General features: G+C 39.6%; 1 protein-coding gene across 1 annotated transcript in view; it reads left to right on the forward strand.

Moving 5' to 3' along the window:
• LOC120628316 (multidrug resistance protein homolog 49-like) overlaps positions 1-17701 on the forward strand; it is a 44999-nt gene that overhangs the window by 25178 nt on the left and 2120 nt on the right. The window contains exons 2-23 of the mRNA XM_039896625.1: positions 2399-2592; positions 3353-3497; positions 4045-4145; positions 4655-4826; positions 6252-6376; positions 7286-7481; positions 7958-8182; positions 8640-8826; positions 9044-9186; positions 9624-9832; positions 10254-10388; positions 10699-10811; positions 11259-11356; positions 11717-11881; positions 12218-12400; positions 12658-12748; positions 12987-13099; positions 13813-13942; positions 14573-14765; positions 15293-15455; positions 16037-16231; positions 17207-17416. Of these exons, the coding sequence (XP_039752559.1) occupies positions 2399-2592; positions 3353-3497; positions 4045-4145; positions 4655-4826; positions 6252-6376; positions 7286-7481; positions 7958-8182; positions 8640-8826; positions 9044-9186; positions 9624-9832; positions 10254-10388; positions 10699-10811; positions 11259-11356; positions 11717-11881; positions 12218-12400; positions 12658-12748; positions 12987-13099; positions 13813-13942; positions 14573-14765; positions 15293-15455; positions 16037-16231; positions 17207-17416 (3486 nt within the window). The remainder of the gene's footprint in view (positions 1-2398; positions 2593-3352; positions 3498-4044; positions 4146-4654; positions 4827-6251; positions 6377-7285; positions 7482-7957; positions 8183-8639; positions 8827-9043; positions 9187-9623; positions 9833-10253; positions 10389-10698; positions 10812-11258; positions 11357-11716; positions 11882-12217; positions 12401-12657; positions 12749-12986; positions 13100-13812; positions 13943-14572; positions 14766-15292; positions 15456-16036; positions 16232-17206; positions 17417-17701) is intronic.

Consider the following 17701-nt stretch of genomic DNA (forward strand, 5'->3'; position numbering starts at 1 on the left):
TTAGTAAATTTCCAGTGACTGCTATATTTATCTTTAGTTGGAGGGTAACAAGTCCAAACTAAAAAAAATATTAATATTCAAGAAAACACTACTTTAACACTACATTAGGATATAAAACATAACAGTAGGTTTAGTTTTCTTTTTTAAATATTTCATAATAGTCACTTTTGATTTTATTTAACACGAGAGTGTAAACCTTTTGTTTGCCACTGGAATTAATATAAAGTGATTATTTTTTTTAGTGGCACTCCCCGCTAACTACTTAATACTTATAAATAACTGCCTACTCAAAACAAATTAAATGTTATAACTTTTCTGATGACACTCTAGTTACGAATAAAACGCACTCATCTTAAATAAAAATAAATTTATCCTCTTTAAACGTCTTGATGTAATTTCGCTTTGTGTGAGACTTTCATGCAGTTATCGGGTCCTGTAGTCTTAGTCCATTTTTCTTTGACGTTACAGCAGAGATTGTATATGCGAAATCTACTCCTCGAATGCGGTCGAGCAAATATTGAACTGAGGAACACTATTCAAATGATACAAATATTTACGCACTAATGAGCTGCGGCCGAAGCCAGATGCAAACTAGATCCTATTTCCTTAAAAATTAAAAATTCTATTTGACAAAGTTGAATGTGATTTCATAATTCACGTATAGTGAAGAGTTAACAAATTATTTTTTAATTTGTATACATACGTAATGTAACACAAAATAAAAAATCGTATGTAAGTCTCAATTCAATGGGAATAATCATCAAAACCTGCACTGGGAGATGATTTATTTAGAACTTTGAATCTCTATGTCTCAAAAGTAAACATTTCGGGCTTTGTTTTTGTTATCCATACGAAATGTTAATCATATTTCCAATATGAAATCCTTGCGAGTATCTCTAAAAAATAATAAACTAAGCTTCCAATTGTCTTAACGAGGCAATAAAAGCAATAGCCCGCGACACTCTTAATTGTAATGGACGCGAAATTATTTTGTTGAATCACTCCACGACCACGATTAATATCACTTACTCATATGCCGCGTATTATGTGTTAATAAACATTTTATCAAATGCAATAATTTACAGCGAACGGAAATTTTAAGAGCAAATGTTAACAAATAAATATTGATGGTACGAGTAAGAGTTAGGAGGAGATAATAGTTGTAGGAGAGCTGTTTCTAGAAGTAAGAGAACTTTTTGTGGCAAAGCTCTAGGGGTGTACTACCGCCATGCTTATTTCTGTCGTCAAGCAGCATCGCTGTGTTACAGTCTGAATTGTGTGGTTACCGTGGTTTGTTTTGTTATTGTATTGTATGTTGTTGTAGTACAGGTACATAAGGCTTTATACCAATGCCTCAGTTTGGTGGACACAGGGTGGGCAGGCCAAGGAAGTTCCTCTCGCATGACGTGCGAAATGTTGCTCTGTGTGCATCTAGGTGGGCCATCTTGGTCCGTCAATCCTTACTTCGTTACAATGTTATAAGTGTACCATTTTTTACCCCCTAAGTGAGTGATCATTTCGATTTCTGACATGTGGTTAGTTGAAAGGACGGAGAGTAATAAAGGCTACTTTATATAGACAAACCAACGTTTCCAACGGGATTTATAAAGAACCGTTATTAGAAAGAACTTCAAAGAGAACCTCATACTATGTAGTTGTGTTAGATGAAGAATTAAGTGAAGTGGTTGGAAACATCATGAAGAACTCTCTCAGAAATGCAGATTTCCTCTCGCATAGCATATGATGTTAAATTTCTTAAATTAAAAACGTACATAACTTCGCAAAGTTAGATGGGATAACTTCCCAAAGGGAAGCCGAAGCTTTACCGACTAGGCTATCGCCGCTTCAAGTAAATTAGTCAGCCTGTTGGCGAAGTGGGCAACGACTCTGTTTACTGTGTCCAAGGTCATTGGTTCGATTCCCAACAATTGGAAAAATGTTTGTGTGATGAAAATGAATGGTTTTCAGTGTCTGGATATGTATCTGTATATTATAAGTATTTATTTTATTTATTTATTTTGGTATTTTGGTATATATTTGGTATCTATGACCCATCACTACGCACTTCACTATAACATAAATAGAATAATTAAAAACTAAACTAAATAAAAAAAATAAAAAAAGTTACAAATTAAAATTTATGCGTCCAGGCAGCCCTACGTGAAGTTTAATATACAACTTGTAAATTTGAGAGTCGTATCGATCTATTAGTGCTTTCAGAATGCCGTTACTTATGTGTATGTATGTGTATCGTATTCATACAAATATTCATCAGCCATCTAAGTACCCAAACCACAAGCTACGCTTACTTTGGGTCTAGATGGCGATGTGTGTATTGTCGTGGTATATGTATTTTTTTATTCAAGTAAATAGTAAAATGTTCTTTCTTGGTTCCCAGTGGCGATATTCAACATGGAGCGAGCGGTTGGCCACGGTGCTGGGTTCCCTATCCGGCTGCCTGTGCTCAGCCGGGCTGGTGGCGGCGGTGCTGATCTACGGGGAGCTCACCGCGCTCTTCATCACGCGCCACAAGGCGGAGCACAGCACGGGCCACGCGTATATATTAAGCATATTCGGGGGAAACAGAATAGTGTGAGTATGAGAGTCTCTGGCGCAATTTTCCACATTTGATTACGATCCGACTTTTTCATCATAATTAACCCGTTACGGGCTCACTGCCCTGCAGAATCAAAGCAACCACAAATCTCAATTTTTGTCATAGAGCTAGTTGAAAAGATGGAGATTAACATAGGCTATTTCATACCAGAAAAAAAGGATTGCATGGTTTTACGAACCACGCTAAAAAAAATTTTTTTTCACATTATAGACATTGAACTAAAAATTTTTGGGTATAAAAATCGTTAATTTTATACTTGGAAAATGGAAATGATAACTAATATTTTTATTGAACTCTGTGTTTTAGAGTTAGATATACATAATACTTAACAATTATTTAGATGATATGCACATATTAAAAAAAAATAAATCAATATTTTATAATAGTTAAGTCATTTTTATCCGTTTTTCAAATTTATTTTCAATCATTCTATTATCAACTCCATCTTCATCATGAGTTTTGCAGGATATAAATGATACCAATATTTTATGGAGCACTGGCACAAATGAGTGATAGTCTATACACTACACCGTCAGCTGATAGGAACTTTAGGCGCCGCCATAATGGCCTCAGCTGATCTGACGAGCGCCTGTCACTTTATCCCTACTCCGCGGCCGACCGTCACGCGACATGCAACACGCAGTCAAAAAAGTCTGAGACGATGTAATAAAAGTTTCACTTTAAAACAAATGGTTTCTACGGGATTTGTAAAAAATTTAATGTGTTTGTTTGCAGAGATGACAGTAACAGAACCTTCCACATGGACGCCCTCGTGGAGGACTCGGTCGCGTTCGCGGTGGCCAGCTTCGCCATCATGGCGTGCCAGCTCGTAGCTGCGGCCTGCGCGGTGACGCTCGCCAACTGGGCCGCCGGACGAATGGTGGGTACCATTAATGATTAATGATACCATTGATGTTGTTAAACAGAGGAACTGCTGAGTTTCTGGCCAGCTTCTTCTCGGTAGAATCTGACTTCCAGACCGGTGGAGCCACTACAAACAGACATACTTACTTGACTTTTCAAAATCACAACATAGACCAATCCTTTGTAGTTTTTTTGATAGTGGCTACCTCGACTTCGTTCGCGTGGGAATTTTCATGCGTATGCCTGTTATTCATTATTCTCTGAGTCCTGAGCTACCACTATGCAAAACAACATGTCGTTCTCTAGGTCTATAAAAAACAAACAAGTCTCACGGAAACCGTACATTTTTCCGGGATAAAAGTAGCCTTTGTGCATTAAAACTACTTATTATCATACTGCTATATTTTTTTCGGATACATAAACCCTTTTTTTGTAATGAATGAATGAAAAGATTTCCTGGATTAGCATATATGCTGTTTTCTAGAACTCCACAGCTAGATATTGGCCTCTTGTAGGTCCATATACCCCACATCACGTCTCTTCAAACTTATATATCTTTTTAGATAACGAGGTTAAGATGGAAACTCCTACGATCAGTATTAAGTCAAGAGACAGCATTTTTTGATACCAACACCACGATGAACTTCGCATCGACGCTTACAGAGTGAGTACCGTTTTCTATATATAATAATGGCGGCTCCAGCAGGGTAACCTTAAACAGGACCAGCAATTGAGCTTTTAGTATGATATGGGTGTGATAGAAAGATAGTGATAGAAGAAAGACAGAAAACTCGAGCTATGATCCTGCTTTGTTGCTTTGTAACCGGACCTCCGCAAAGTAGAGATTGAAGGACTAAAAAAAGCTATAAGTTTAGTCAATGAAGAATTTCAGCTATTATTTAGCAATTTAAATATCACTTGTTTTAACGGTGAAGGAAAACATCGTGATGAAACCATGCCTAAGAGTTCTCCATAATGTTCTCAAAGGTGTGTGAAGTCCACCAATCCGTACTGGGCCAGCGTGGTGGACTACGGTCTTAACCCCTTCTCATGTGAGAGGGAGACCCGTGCCCGATAATGGGTTGTTATAATGATGATGATGATGACAAAATAACTATACAAAAACAACATTGAGACAAATCTGCAGAAAATGATAGACTTATTATTTCACAGAGACACTGAAAAGTTAAAAATGGGTGTCGGCGAGCATGTTGCGATGGCGTCATACTTGGCAGGCAGTGTGATTATGGCGTGTAGTGTGGCGCTGGCACACGGCTGGCAGCTCACATTGGCCGGCTTAGCTGTCGTGCCAGTAGCTTTATTCGTGGCCGCCACTGTTGCTAAGGTGGGTTACCTATTAACTACTTTCAGAAACTAATTTAATAGAAAACTAGCGGACCCGTGCGACTTAATCCGCGAATGAGTCGACTTAAAAATAGTGGTATGTTGTCGCGGACTGTTTTATAGAAGTTTTAAGTAACAACAATTCCAAAAATTCCGATAAACTTAATTAGTGCATACTTCCGTCGTTTGGCGTAAAATTTACCGTTCACGCATCGCACGGATCAGAATCTCTCAAAAAGGATATTTTTTGCAGTTTTTGCAACATTTCTCATTAATGATAGTAGCCATTGGTCGTAGCGTGATGTTATATAGCCATAATTGTTACTACCAATCCAAAAAAAAAAAAGTAGAAACAGGATTTTCCGAGATTAGCGTGTTAATATTTCAATTATGCCTATCCAAAAAACCACGTCGATCTTATACTCCGTTGCGAGGATATTGAATGACAAATTCGGAAAAAATTTCGCTGCTATCCTGTAGAAGCTGTATGTTTTTCCGGGATAAAAAGAAGCCTATGAGCTATTCCAGACTATATTGTAGGTATCTCTGTCTCTGGCGTTAAAGCGTAACAAACATCCATCCATACATACTCGTACATCCATCCATACATCTATTCTCACAAACTTTCGCATTTATAATATCAGTAGGATGGTACGCATGCATTCGATCGTTGTCCCATATGCCTTGCGACTTGCTGATATCTGTGAAGAATTATGTCCTTGATCTCCGACAATATTCATCATATCTTCATTGAAATGAGACAATACATGCGTGGTAGTACACAGTAGTGTCAATGAAAAAAAGACTTATTTTAATCGGTTCAAATTTAACGGAGATATGAAGTTGAATTGATAAAAGTTTTCATCCCATTTCCCGTCTATATGTTGACCCGGAATATCAGCTACCATGATACAAAATTTTATATAAATGCGTTCAGTAGTTTTCACGTGCTGCCCGGACAGACAGACAGACAAAAATTCAATAAAAATCTGTTTTGGACTCTAGTATCGATTGTCAAGCATCCCCCGATCAAAATTATCAAAATATATTAAATGTACAGAAATCTTCCAGTTACAGTTTTATTATAAGTATAGATAACATGATTTATTTATATTATTGATGTTTTAATATGTACAGCCGCCGATTATTAGTCAGACTATTGGATCGATATTCTCAAAGTATGGTGTCAGAGTTTAATTGCCAAAATAAAAAAACTTGATTAGGTGTATCAACATCGGTTACAGCTGCCAATTCAAAAACTTGGCCTACATTACTCTTCATACAAACAGCATAATTTGATAGTCCAGTTGTAAACTTATCGCATATTTTGTATGGCGATAACCGGTGGCCACCGTTCATAAACTGATGGAAAAGTTAGTGAATTGGGCAGCTGGTTACCGCTATATACACCGTTAACCCTACACAGAACCAGACCAGCTGTTCCGGCGAGGAGGTGGTGGCGTACGGCACGGCGGGGCGGATAGTCGAACAAGCGCTGTCCGCTGTGCGCACAGTCAGAGCTTACGCGGGTGAAAACGTTGAAGTCACCAAGTGAGTCTGTCGAACTTAGTAGTACCTTTGCCAAGTAAGCAATTGGTATTGGAATTTTAGATTTCTTCCAAAGCTTGTTAAGTTATATAATGTAGGTACATCCACCAATCCGCACTTAGCCAGCGTTGTGGACAACGGCCTAAAACCCTTCTAATTGTGAAATGATGCCCGGGCCTTGTAGTGCGTCGATAATGGGTTGATATGATGATGATGATGACAATAATGTTCAGAAACTAAAACAGAGCTAGTTGTAAGGTTCTCTTTTTGTCTTGCTCTCTTCCCTTTTAATTTCTGTTTTTGTCTTTATCATAACAAACCTAAGACTAATATATTATTGCAACAATAAATAACAAAAAAGAACACCCGGCTAAATTTTTTGTGGCCTTTTTCTTAGATCGGGGCGCGTTTGGAACCCTTATTATAGCTTTAGTTTGAAGATTACGAATATGGTCATGGCGATCACCTTATTACCCTGTACAAATTTTTCATGTAATGTACGTAGGTGCCATCCATGGGCCTGCTTGAATTAAGATATTTTTGGCTTTGACTTTGACTTTTGAACGTCCATCGACTATCAAAACTATGTGTTCATCCCACTTCAGATTCGTTGAGCTTAGTCGGGAACTCTGCTTCTCTTACGTATCTTCATTTCGGACCGTTAAGGATTTGATAAATCCATTACCATAATCTTCGGTGTATCGTCGTAATAAAACTGTAATACTTATTGTTAAATACTTAACAGGCATCCACAATACAGGATTACCAAGTGTAGGTACCAATGGATTTATTATTGTATGTTACGTTGTTTTTCTTTTTGTAAGATATATTTTTTTCATTTTCAACACACCTCCCCTGTAGCGATTCGTTTACGTGTCAAAGAGGAAGACTGAAGTGTTATTTCTCCCACAGATACTCAGAGGCCCTGACGGGCGCAAGTTCTGCGGCGCGGCGCCGCTGCGCGTGGTCGGGCGCGGGCGCAGGGCTCGGCTGGCTGCTGACGTACGGCCTCAACGCCATCGTGTTCGCGTACGGCGCCGCGCTCTGCGTGGCCGACATGCCGCTGCCGCCCGAGGACAGGGTGTACCATCCCGGGGTCATGGTCACGGTGAGATATACAACTTTATGTTATCTTGCGTCCAATCACTCTAATGCTACCGATCTAAAGCAATAGCAATCATCAAAAAAAAATTATTCTTGTCCATTAATCAGAGGCGTAGGTGTTAAACCACATGTGCCTGTAATAACACCAGACCAGACTACAGAAATTCTGCGAAACTCAATAATACTGCTTAGGGATAGAAATAAGCAAGGCGGTAGTGCTTCAACGGTTTAGCTTCGTCACGAAACGCTCTACTGCTACTAAAAACAAATGACAACGACAGTTTTCGCTCATCCGTGATCTCTCCTAATAAGCAGTGGCAATATTACCGTATATATATATTAAGCAAGCATCTTTATCTAATTAACACCTTAAAACGTAATAAATACGTGATAATATTAAAGTGCAAAACCTATTAAAACAGAAATTAATGAAAGCTTTGTTAAAAGATGCTTTGCAGTTAAAGTAAACTTTTTCCTCAGGTCCTTTTCTGCACGTTCATGGCAGCTCAAAATATTGCGATGCTGAACCCTCATCTGGAAATCTTCTCGACCGCGCGAGGAGCTGCCAAGTCCCTCTTTCATCTTCTAGAACGACAGTCCAAGATCAACGCTTTGCAGGATGCCGGAATTAAGCCCGAGGCATTTAAGGGCGATATCGTGTTCGATAATTTGTATTTCAATTATCCATCGAGACCTGATGTTAAGGTTAGATACATTCTTCTTCGAGCATGCACTCCTAGTATTAATGCATGTTCTTTAAATCTCTAAAAATTAAACGGGGGATTGCAATTCACCTTGTTAGAACTAATAGGTTTTTATAATTCAGTTTGTACCGTACCGTAACCGTAGTCCACCACGATAGCCTAGGGCGGACTTTACAAATTTTTGATGACGTTATGGAGAACTATATATATATATATATATATATATATATATATATTATGAAAATACCTAGAATTCGAATCGCTCTTAACTCCGAAAAGTTAGAGGTGGATGGCGGGGTTCGAACTCGGCTTTCCCCGCTTGAAAGACCCAACATATTGCTTTCGTATTTATTTGCAACTTAGGTAATCTAATTAAGAGTGATGGACGTTTTCAGGGCTAGATGGCGATGTGTGTATTGTCGTAGTATATTTATATTTTATAACTTCACCTCTTTTAGGTATTAAGAGGGCTAAGTCTAAAAGTGAACGCTGGTGAGACAGTGGCCCTGGTGGGAGGGTCGGGCTGCGGCAAGTCCACGCTGTTGCAACTCCTACAGCGCGCATACGAGCCCGACAGCGGCAATATCGCGGTGGATGGAAACAGGCTGAACTCGTTGCATCTACACCACTTCCGCAGGAGGATTGGTGAGTCAAACGCGCTTCCTTACCTTCCTTATGCTTTCTACCTTTACGCGGTATGAGAAATGATTCTTTCTTTTCAGTAAGTTCACCGTCACCATCAATGTGATGGTGACGTTTGATTTTCTTATGTCACTGAATTTGAATGCTTATAACTTTTTGTTTTGCGGTCTTATAAAATTATACTTTATAATATTGTACTAAACTTGTTTTTTTAATGCAGGCGTTGTGGGTCAAGAACCAGTTCTCTTCAGTGGCACAATCCGAGAGAACATAATGTTGGGAGTAGACGACGCGACCGAGGCAGACATGATCGAAGCAGCAAAAATTGCGCACGCTCATCAGTTCATCACTAAACTAGCTGATGTAAGTAAGGGTTTGTAATAATTATTCCAGGAATTCCTAGTAAACTCAGCAAAATTATAAAAAAAAATAAACTGTAAAAAAGCTCTTTTAAGGATACGAAAGGAATAAATGTAATAAATTAAAATAATTCAAAATAATACGTAATACTAAATTGTAAAAGAATTTTATTAAGTTGGTTGGTTAGGTGAGACATCTAAGAAATTAATGGACCGACTCCTCTGTAACACAATTCTTCCACACACATAACAAGAAATATATAAACCGTTTTTCATTCGTCATTGCTATCAATCCATACTACATTTGCAATTTGCTTTTATCACATATTTGACTTTGCCAAGTCTATGAAACTAAGAAGGCTGAGGAATCATCAACTTAATAGATTGCTAAAATATTAACCGTTTTATAGTCGGGTGATTAATCTACACATCTTTAACCAGGGATATGACACCACCCTCGGAGAAAGGGGAGCGCAACTATCCGGCGGTCAAAAACAACGAGTGGCAATAGCCCGCGCTTTGCTGCGGAAGCCTGCGATCCTGTTGCTGGATGAGCCGACATCTGCACTGGACCCGGCTGCTGAGAGACAGGTCCAAGCTGCCTTGGATGCAGCCAGCGAAGGCAGGACTACTTTAGTGGTCTCCCATAGGTTTGCAACTACTTCTTTCTTCCTATATTTCCTATCTTTGTTTTTTAATCATTAATTCAGGCAGTCAAATTTCTAATTTTGTTATGGTTTTATTTATAATCCAAAAGGTGGCATATTTACATCCCAATTAATCAAGTATATAGCAAGTCGAATATCGTACCACGCGCAGTAGACGGGCAATAAAAAATATGAGTTTTCATCATACAAAACTTTGCTCTTTCGCGACTTAATTAAGTAAATTTCTTCTTCCTTCAGATACATAATGCTAGTAAAACTCGGGAATACTCTCGGTGTGGGTTGGTTTGTTATATCTTATAACACTAGATTGTAGTTTATCGAGTAACTTCTTCACTATTAGACAGACCACAAATTTCGACTCCATTATCGACTAGATTATAAATTCTATTTCCTATAATTCCAGGTTATCGACTATAGTGAACGCATCCCGCATAGTGTACATCGAGCAGGGCGCCGTGTTGGAGCAGGGAACGCACCTGGAACTACTGGCGAAAAAGGGCGCCTACTGGAAACTGTTGGAAGACGACATGACGCATAAGTGAGCATACTCATTAGAACACATTTTACATTCGAGACTTTTTTATCTGTCGATATGTTTCTTATTCCTCGATAAAGCTATGAGATACATAATAAAGATTGGCGCGCTATTCAAACTGTATGTTACCAATAGGAGCTGCTTTATACAAAATCTAGTGATTAAACCATAAGCATTTACAGAACTATATTGCAGTAGATCACTTCTGACGCTAGCTGCAAAAATTTAAAGTACTCCTTAGAACTATAAGCTAGTCAGTTTTGGTGTTACCCCGAATTCGACTGCCATATTTAAATAGAAACTCCTGTTACAGAAGCATAGCAGCATCACAATCAGAGTCCACCGAAGATGACATCGTGAAAGTTGAAGTTGAGCAGAAACTGAGTAAAGTTAGGCGTAACAGCAGCATTTGCTCAACACATAGAGGTACGTTACAACAATGACATCATAATCAACATCATCTAGTTAAAATCCCACTGCTGGGCACAGGCCCCCATCCCTCTCATATAGGAGAATGGGTTTTAAAGACTCACCCATAATGGGCCTTAACGATAATTATCACATGTTAGTTATAATAACCGGTATAAACCACTAATTTCCTAACTTCGAGCTGTTAACATTAGTTCAATACTGTACAAAATTTGCCCCACCTGAGATCGAACCGTCGACCTCGTGATCCATAGTTGAGAAGTCTAACCTATCCCAGTCAAAATACGTAGCATTTCGAAAATTATATTTGATTGTATACGAAGTCCAACCATCGAACTTGTCAGACTTCAAAAGGAGGCTGAAAAGAGGTCATTCTGAGCGAATTAAATCAAATACCTAACAATATACCAATTGAATGCATTGATTATGATGTTTCTTGCACAGAATCGTTTCGGCGAGATCGATTCGTCCGCGGCAGTCTTCGACTCGGCTCCATGTCCTCAAATCAAATGGCTTCTGCACCAACTCATATTCAGGAAGACGTAAGTAGTTGACTTGACATATCACACTGCATTCAATGCAGCTAGGTAAATGAAGAACAGTTGAACTTTACAGACACTTTGGAATCGTTCACTTCCAAGGAAGTCAGTCACCAAGCTGGTCCGAGTTGCCAATAGTTTAGATAACGTTCAGTCTACCATTATGCAGTACAGTCACTGAAAAGCTTATATTAATTGTTTTGATATCTTATCTAAATACTATAAGTGAGACACATACTTCGAGATAACCACTTAAATCTACTTGAGATTGCGGCCAAGCGTTTAACTAATTACTTTGTCGCTAAGCTTCATCAAGCTTAGGTTATTTTTAAGTTGTTACGATAAACTATAATAATTTTCTAGGAAACAGAAGAGGAGGTGGAAGAAAAAGAAGCCAACGTGACGACCTGGCAGCTACTTAAACTGAATAGTAAAGAATGGCCACTACTCGCTGGTGGAGGAGTGGCCTCGCTTCTGATCGGTGCGACTATGCCTGTGTTCGCATTGCTCTTCTCCAAGTTATATGGGGTAGGTCGAACGACATATAAGTAATAGACTTTGATAATTGAAAGTGTACACAGTCGAACCTTATAGCTAACTTCACGGTCCCGGTTTTTTATGACGGTGTGCGAGCGCATCGTATACAGTGAGCAGGCGGACGATTTATCCACCTTTCACTCGGTTTCGCAACTACCTTCGTCCTGTTAAAATCGTGTAACCATGTGCGCGCATTTCGTTACATCGTATAATTTCACTCCCATGATTTTTTCCTAACGCCGCTAAAGAAGTATAATTTCAATTAAATACCCAGTAAACTTTGCCCAAATTAATAGTGCAGTTACTATAATCTAAGTCGCTTTCCAGATGTTCTCGTGGCCAGATCACGACGAAATCCTCCGACACTCTCAAATCTACGCGGGCATGTTTGCTTGTGCAGCTTTCGTGAGTGGCATCGTCACGTTCCTACAAGCATGGCTGTTTGGGCTAGCCGGTGCGAAGCTAACGGATAGATTGAGGATACTGACCTTTAACAACTACTTAGTACAGGTTTGTATTGTTTTAACTATCGCTCAAACTCTTGCAGCAACTTTTGGAACTCCATTTCTTTCCGTTTATTCCAACTACCATTGGGTAGTAAGGATAGATTTATCCTAACAATACGATTGGGTGGAGTAAGTACAGAGTCCCAAAGTTTAGGGTATTGTCTTTCTAAATTCAAAAAATTTCTCAAAATTGTAATTAGTACTTTGCAGAATGTGTGAGTTCGAACATAGGATAACGTAATAATACTGTTTATGTTTCAGGAACAAGGTTGGTTCGACGTGCCTGCGAATTCGGTGGGAGCTCTTTGCGCACGACTAGCTTCTGATTGTGCTGCAGTGCAGGGTGCTACAGGTAATAACATATGTACATTTCAGGACCTCATATCTTATCTTCAAAAAAATCTAATCCGTTTCAACCATTCTCAATATAAAATTAAAAACGAATACATGTGCTTTAGACGCTAAGACAGCAATTCAGCAGTATGAAATTTCCAATAGGAAATTAAACTCAAGTTTCTCAAGTTTCTTGATAAAGGAACTTTCTTCTCTTGATGCCTAAAGGCTTTAAAAACTTTGTATTTATTATTCAGGTACTCGTCTGGGCACGATGTTACAAGGGATTAGTACCATGGTATTGGGTGTCGGGCTGGCGATGGCATACTCTTGGAAGATGACCCTCGTCAGCTTGCTGAGCGTGCCATGTGTAAGTACAAATTTTATAATATTTTCGATCTATCTTCCACGAAGTCATTTCGTAATACAATTTAAAATCAAAATCTGGAATAACATAATTAAATTTTCAGTCTTGTACGTATCATGGGTTATTAAAGAAGAGAAATGGATAAGTTTTGCGTGACGTGATTTAAGGGTTTAACTACTTATTTATACTTTTATTGTTCGTAAATCTACATAATATATTACTTTATTAATTGTATTGTATTATTATAAACCTTATTTCATAATTGTAATTAATATTATTGTAATTGCTAATATCTTATTTGTACCTAGTAGTAACATCAATTAAAATTTAAATACTACCCTGCCAACAATATGCATGCCAATTTCGCGTGGTACAGTTAAGATCGACATTTTTTTTTCCGTTACACCTATTTACCTGTATCAGCAAATAAATAAAATTGAATCGAAACAATTTGATCCCCTGAAATAGAGTTCTTAACAGTGACTTTTTGCAGTAAGCTAATTTTCCTTAACATGATTTTAGCCCTGTAGATCCTAAAGATAGTAATGAACTTTTAGGTGCACGTGATATTGGCGAAGTACAATGTGCTAATTTGGCACAGCTAAAAGCCAAAACAGCAAAAGAAGTAGTAATAGTAGAACCACCAACAAATAGCCCCTCCTTTATTACGATACGAATAGCCTCCGTAAGAAGCTTAATTTAAGTTTAATGTTCAGGTAATCGGTGGCATATGCTTGGAAGGTTGGGTGACCAAGAAGTCTGAGGTTAAAGAGCAACGTGCCTTGGAGAGTGCGTCGCGACTTGCTACCGAAGCTGTGATCAATGTGCGGACTGTACATAGCCTAGGTAACGTCAAAGCCACACTTAGTTTAATTTTCTTACCTAACCTAAATTATTCCTCATCCATTATAATACGTTGGAATATTAAAGTAATTTGAGGTTGATCTCGGTTGACCTTTTCAAGGTCTTCACATTTTAGGTTCGTCGAACGACAAAGCGTCTCTCTTACTGCTGCTCGTATCCAAGTATGGTGACAATGTTTCTAAAGTTGTAGATAAATAGAGAAGCACCAATTAACAAAATACCTGTTATTATTGATAGAATTACATTCGCTGTTCTGGCTTGGAGTTTAATTCTTCTATGTGAGCCGTATTTTTACAGTGGCGAAATAATGAAGTTTTCTTCACTAGATTCGCAAATTTTTAAGTGAATTAGTCCATGTTTTAAATAAATTTTAGCGATTGGAATTAGTCACGAGTTTTTATTAGGTAATCGGAGCGCGTCGCGAACCCTATCGCTCAAAGGAAGGGTCGACATGTAGGTTGGGTGTTTATAGAAATAAGACAACATAATTCTCGAGGGTCTTGTTTATTTTGGCTTAAGAACAATGCTTACAAAATATTATATCAATCTTACAACCTTACACGGCGAGGCTCCTCGATCCACGGAGGAATAAGAGTGAATTGTCGCCCTCAGGTGTGGAGTGGGCCATCCTCAGGCGCTACCAGCAGGCACTGCACTCGGCGCGCCAGCAGGACCGATCGCGCTGGGTGCGCGGGCCGGTGTACGGCCTGTGCCTGTGCGCGCCCACGCTGGGCTACGCGGTGTCACTCGCGTACGGCGGCTACCTCATCGCCAGGGAGGACCTGAACTACGAATACGCTATACTGTGAGTACCAAATAGTGTACCAGATAGCCTTCAGAGAAGCCTCCTAAACTGAAAACTACACTCGCTATTAGATTTTTTTAGTAATTTTGGTTTTCCTCGTTGGTCGTTGGTTTAGTGGTAAGCATGTTCAACTACGGACCATGAGGCAAAAATTGTTAGGTAGGTATTAATTTTTCTCTGTTAAACAAAAATTTATATATTGGCTGTGTCAACCCCCGTGCCTCGGAGAGCCAGCTAAATCGTGGGTCCCGGTTATAACCATTATTTTGTGATAATAATTGTTAAAGCCTACTAACCCACATTGAAGCCGCGTGGTTGGTCTATGCTCTGCTTTTTTGGACGATTTTTCTATTTCGGAGTTGCGGAGGGATTAGGGCTGCCCTGAAGTAAACTACAACAAAACAAAAGTTATAAAATTAAAAGCAATAAAAAGCAGTTGTGTACTGGTAGGGTTGTGTCAACTTATTAAAATATAGTCTGATTTTTAAGGCTTTAAAGCGTGATGACTCTGTGGTTGTTTTTCGCAGGGTTTCCGAAGCTCTAATCTACGGCGCGTGGATGTTAGCAGAGGCGCTGTCGTTCGCGCCTAACTTCGCGGCGGCGCGGCGCTCCGGCGCTCGCATCATCCGCGCGCTGGCCAGGCAGCCGGCGGTGCAGACTGAAGACAGTGCTGTAGATGATCCCTCGTGGGTAAGATATCCTACACCCGAAAATTTAACTTTTTGAGGTGCGACTTCTTTAGGCGCGTTGAGCACTTTTTGGGCGAACAAAAATCATTGAACTCGCGACTTTCCATGAGCTGTATATAGTAGAAAACGATTATTATCGTTATTTGTAAACAGAATTCAAAACATACAGAACCCTTAATCAGCCATTATTGCATGCAGTGCAGTCCAAAAACAGTGAAAGTGACCCGCAAACGAGTCAATTGTTAGTTAGCATTCCGCTCACAAACTTTTCCCCATTTTTCCATTTTATGGTAAACGTTAAGATGAGGTTAAATTATCACTTAAAACTGCTAAATGGTATGTGACTGAACGCCTGTTTGAGAAACACTACTTAAGTGGTGTGGTTTTCGACAATACACGGTTTCTGTATGTGCTTAATTCTGTAATATGTACATAGATTGAGTTTGCACTTATATTAACATTCCCCAAGGTCTGCCCCGTATGTTGTTTTATATGTCTAAAACATAGGTGCTTTACACTAACGTAATGAAAAGCTTTCATACATTAAGACAAGCTAGAAAAAATGGCGTGTAATTTTCCCAGGTGGCGACCGGTAAACTGGAATTCTCAAACATCCACTTCCACTACCCCACGCGGCCCGGCGTGCCGGTGCTGCAGGGCCTGAGCCTGGAGGTGCCCGCGGGCAAGACGCTTGCGCTAGTCGGGCCATCGGGCTGCGGGAAGTCGACCGTTATGCAACTTCTAATGAGGAGCTACGATCCTAATCAGGGCGTCGTGGTAAGGACTATGTGAAATCAACGTATGTTTTCGAAAGTTGATCGTTTTGAAGATTGATGAAGGGCAAATTAGAGGGGCGTAGAGGCCGCGGTCTACTTAGGTTTCGGTGGTTGTGGGAGTAGAGGGGGGCACGAGGGTTTTGGGAGAAATCCTCCGACGGAAAAATTGGCTTGATAAATCCAAAGCGGCCACTAAAAGTTATAGAATTTTGGTGAATTTTCACCACCAAAGTGACGTTTGCGAATTATATGACAGTGGCTATCCAAACAGAGCCGGAGTGCCTGGGAGGGATAAGAGACAAGTGATTTCGCTCATCAAAGCAAAAATGATACTTAAAAAACTCGTCGTAGAAATTAAATCAATCCACAATTAGCTATTATGGCTTCCAGCTGCGATGCTCAAATTCTATCTAAATAACTCGATATAGTAAATGAAACGACAGTAAATCAATAATTTTGTGAATTTCAGAAGCATGTAGGCACTAGGTCTGGTGGAAGGTATCGACCTCCAGACCTAAACTCGCTTCGAGACAATACCGCCTATAAACCGATTAGGGCATTTATATAACTCACATACCCCTAACAGGATATCCCGCTACAACTTTAGGCTGCATCATCACTTGGTAGTAATCCGTGCAATTAGGTACAGTTAAGGACAACTTGCGGTCGAATATAACAAAGTCCAAAAACTTCTGTCTGTATAGATCAGAGGCTTCATTTGAAGATATTTAAGCTCAAATCAACTGGTTTCACTCACACGAGTGAACTCATCTAGTAGCCAGTAGCCTCAATCGATGAGTCGTCTTCAAGTATTGAAATAGAACATAGTAAAATGGATCTTATCAGCATTGCTCAGCTCGGGCTTTTGTTAGAACGTGGAGAAAATAATACAGTTCGTCAGTGTTGAGTATATTAAGCAATAGTATATTAGCGAGGCCGACAAGTACATTATTAAGAGCATGGCTCGTGTTTGCAGAGCGTGGACGGGCGTGACATCCGGCGCGATCTGCCTCTGGCCCGCCTGCGCTCCCAGCTGGGCCTGGTGCAACAAGAGCCAGTGATGTTTGAGCGCTCCATCCGGGATAACATCGCGTACGGCGATAATTCCCGCGACGTCCCGCTCGAGGAGATCATTGCGGCCGCTCAAATGGCGAACGTGCACTCCTTCGTCGCCACCTTGCCTTCGGTGAGCATTACTTTTGTGTAACACTAAGAAATACTAACATAAATTTTTAAGTTTCTAAAAATATTCGAGATGGGATTTCAATCCCCGGCATATATCTCTAACTATTCGGAGTGATGTGTTTTTTTTTTATTTTAAGCACTTAAAATATAACGTGCTTGACGGTGAAGGAAAAACATCATATAGAAATCTGGATGTCTAAGAGTTTTCATTACGTTCTTAAAGGCGTGTAAAGTCTACCAATTCGCAATTGGCGTGCGTGGTGAGTCACGGGCAAATGCCTTCACA

The sequence above is a fragment of the Pararge aegeria genome, chromosome 12 (assembly GCF_905163445.1).
Source record: "Pararge aegeria chromosome 12, ilParAegt1.1, whole genome shotgun sequence".
NCBI lineage: Eukaryota > Metazoa > Arthropoda > Insecta > Lepidoptera > Nymphalidae > Pararge > Pararge aegeria.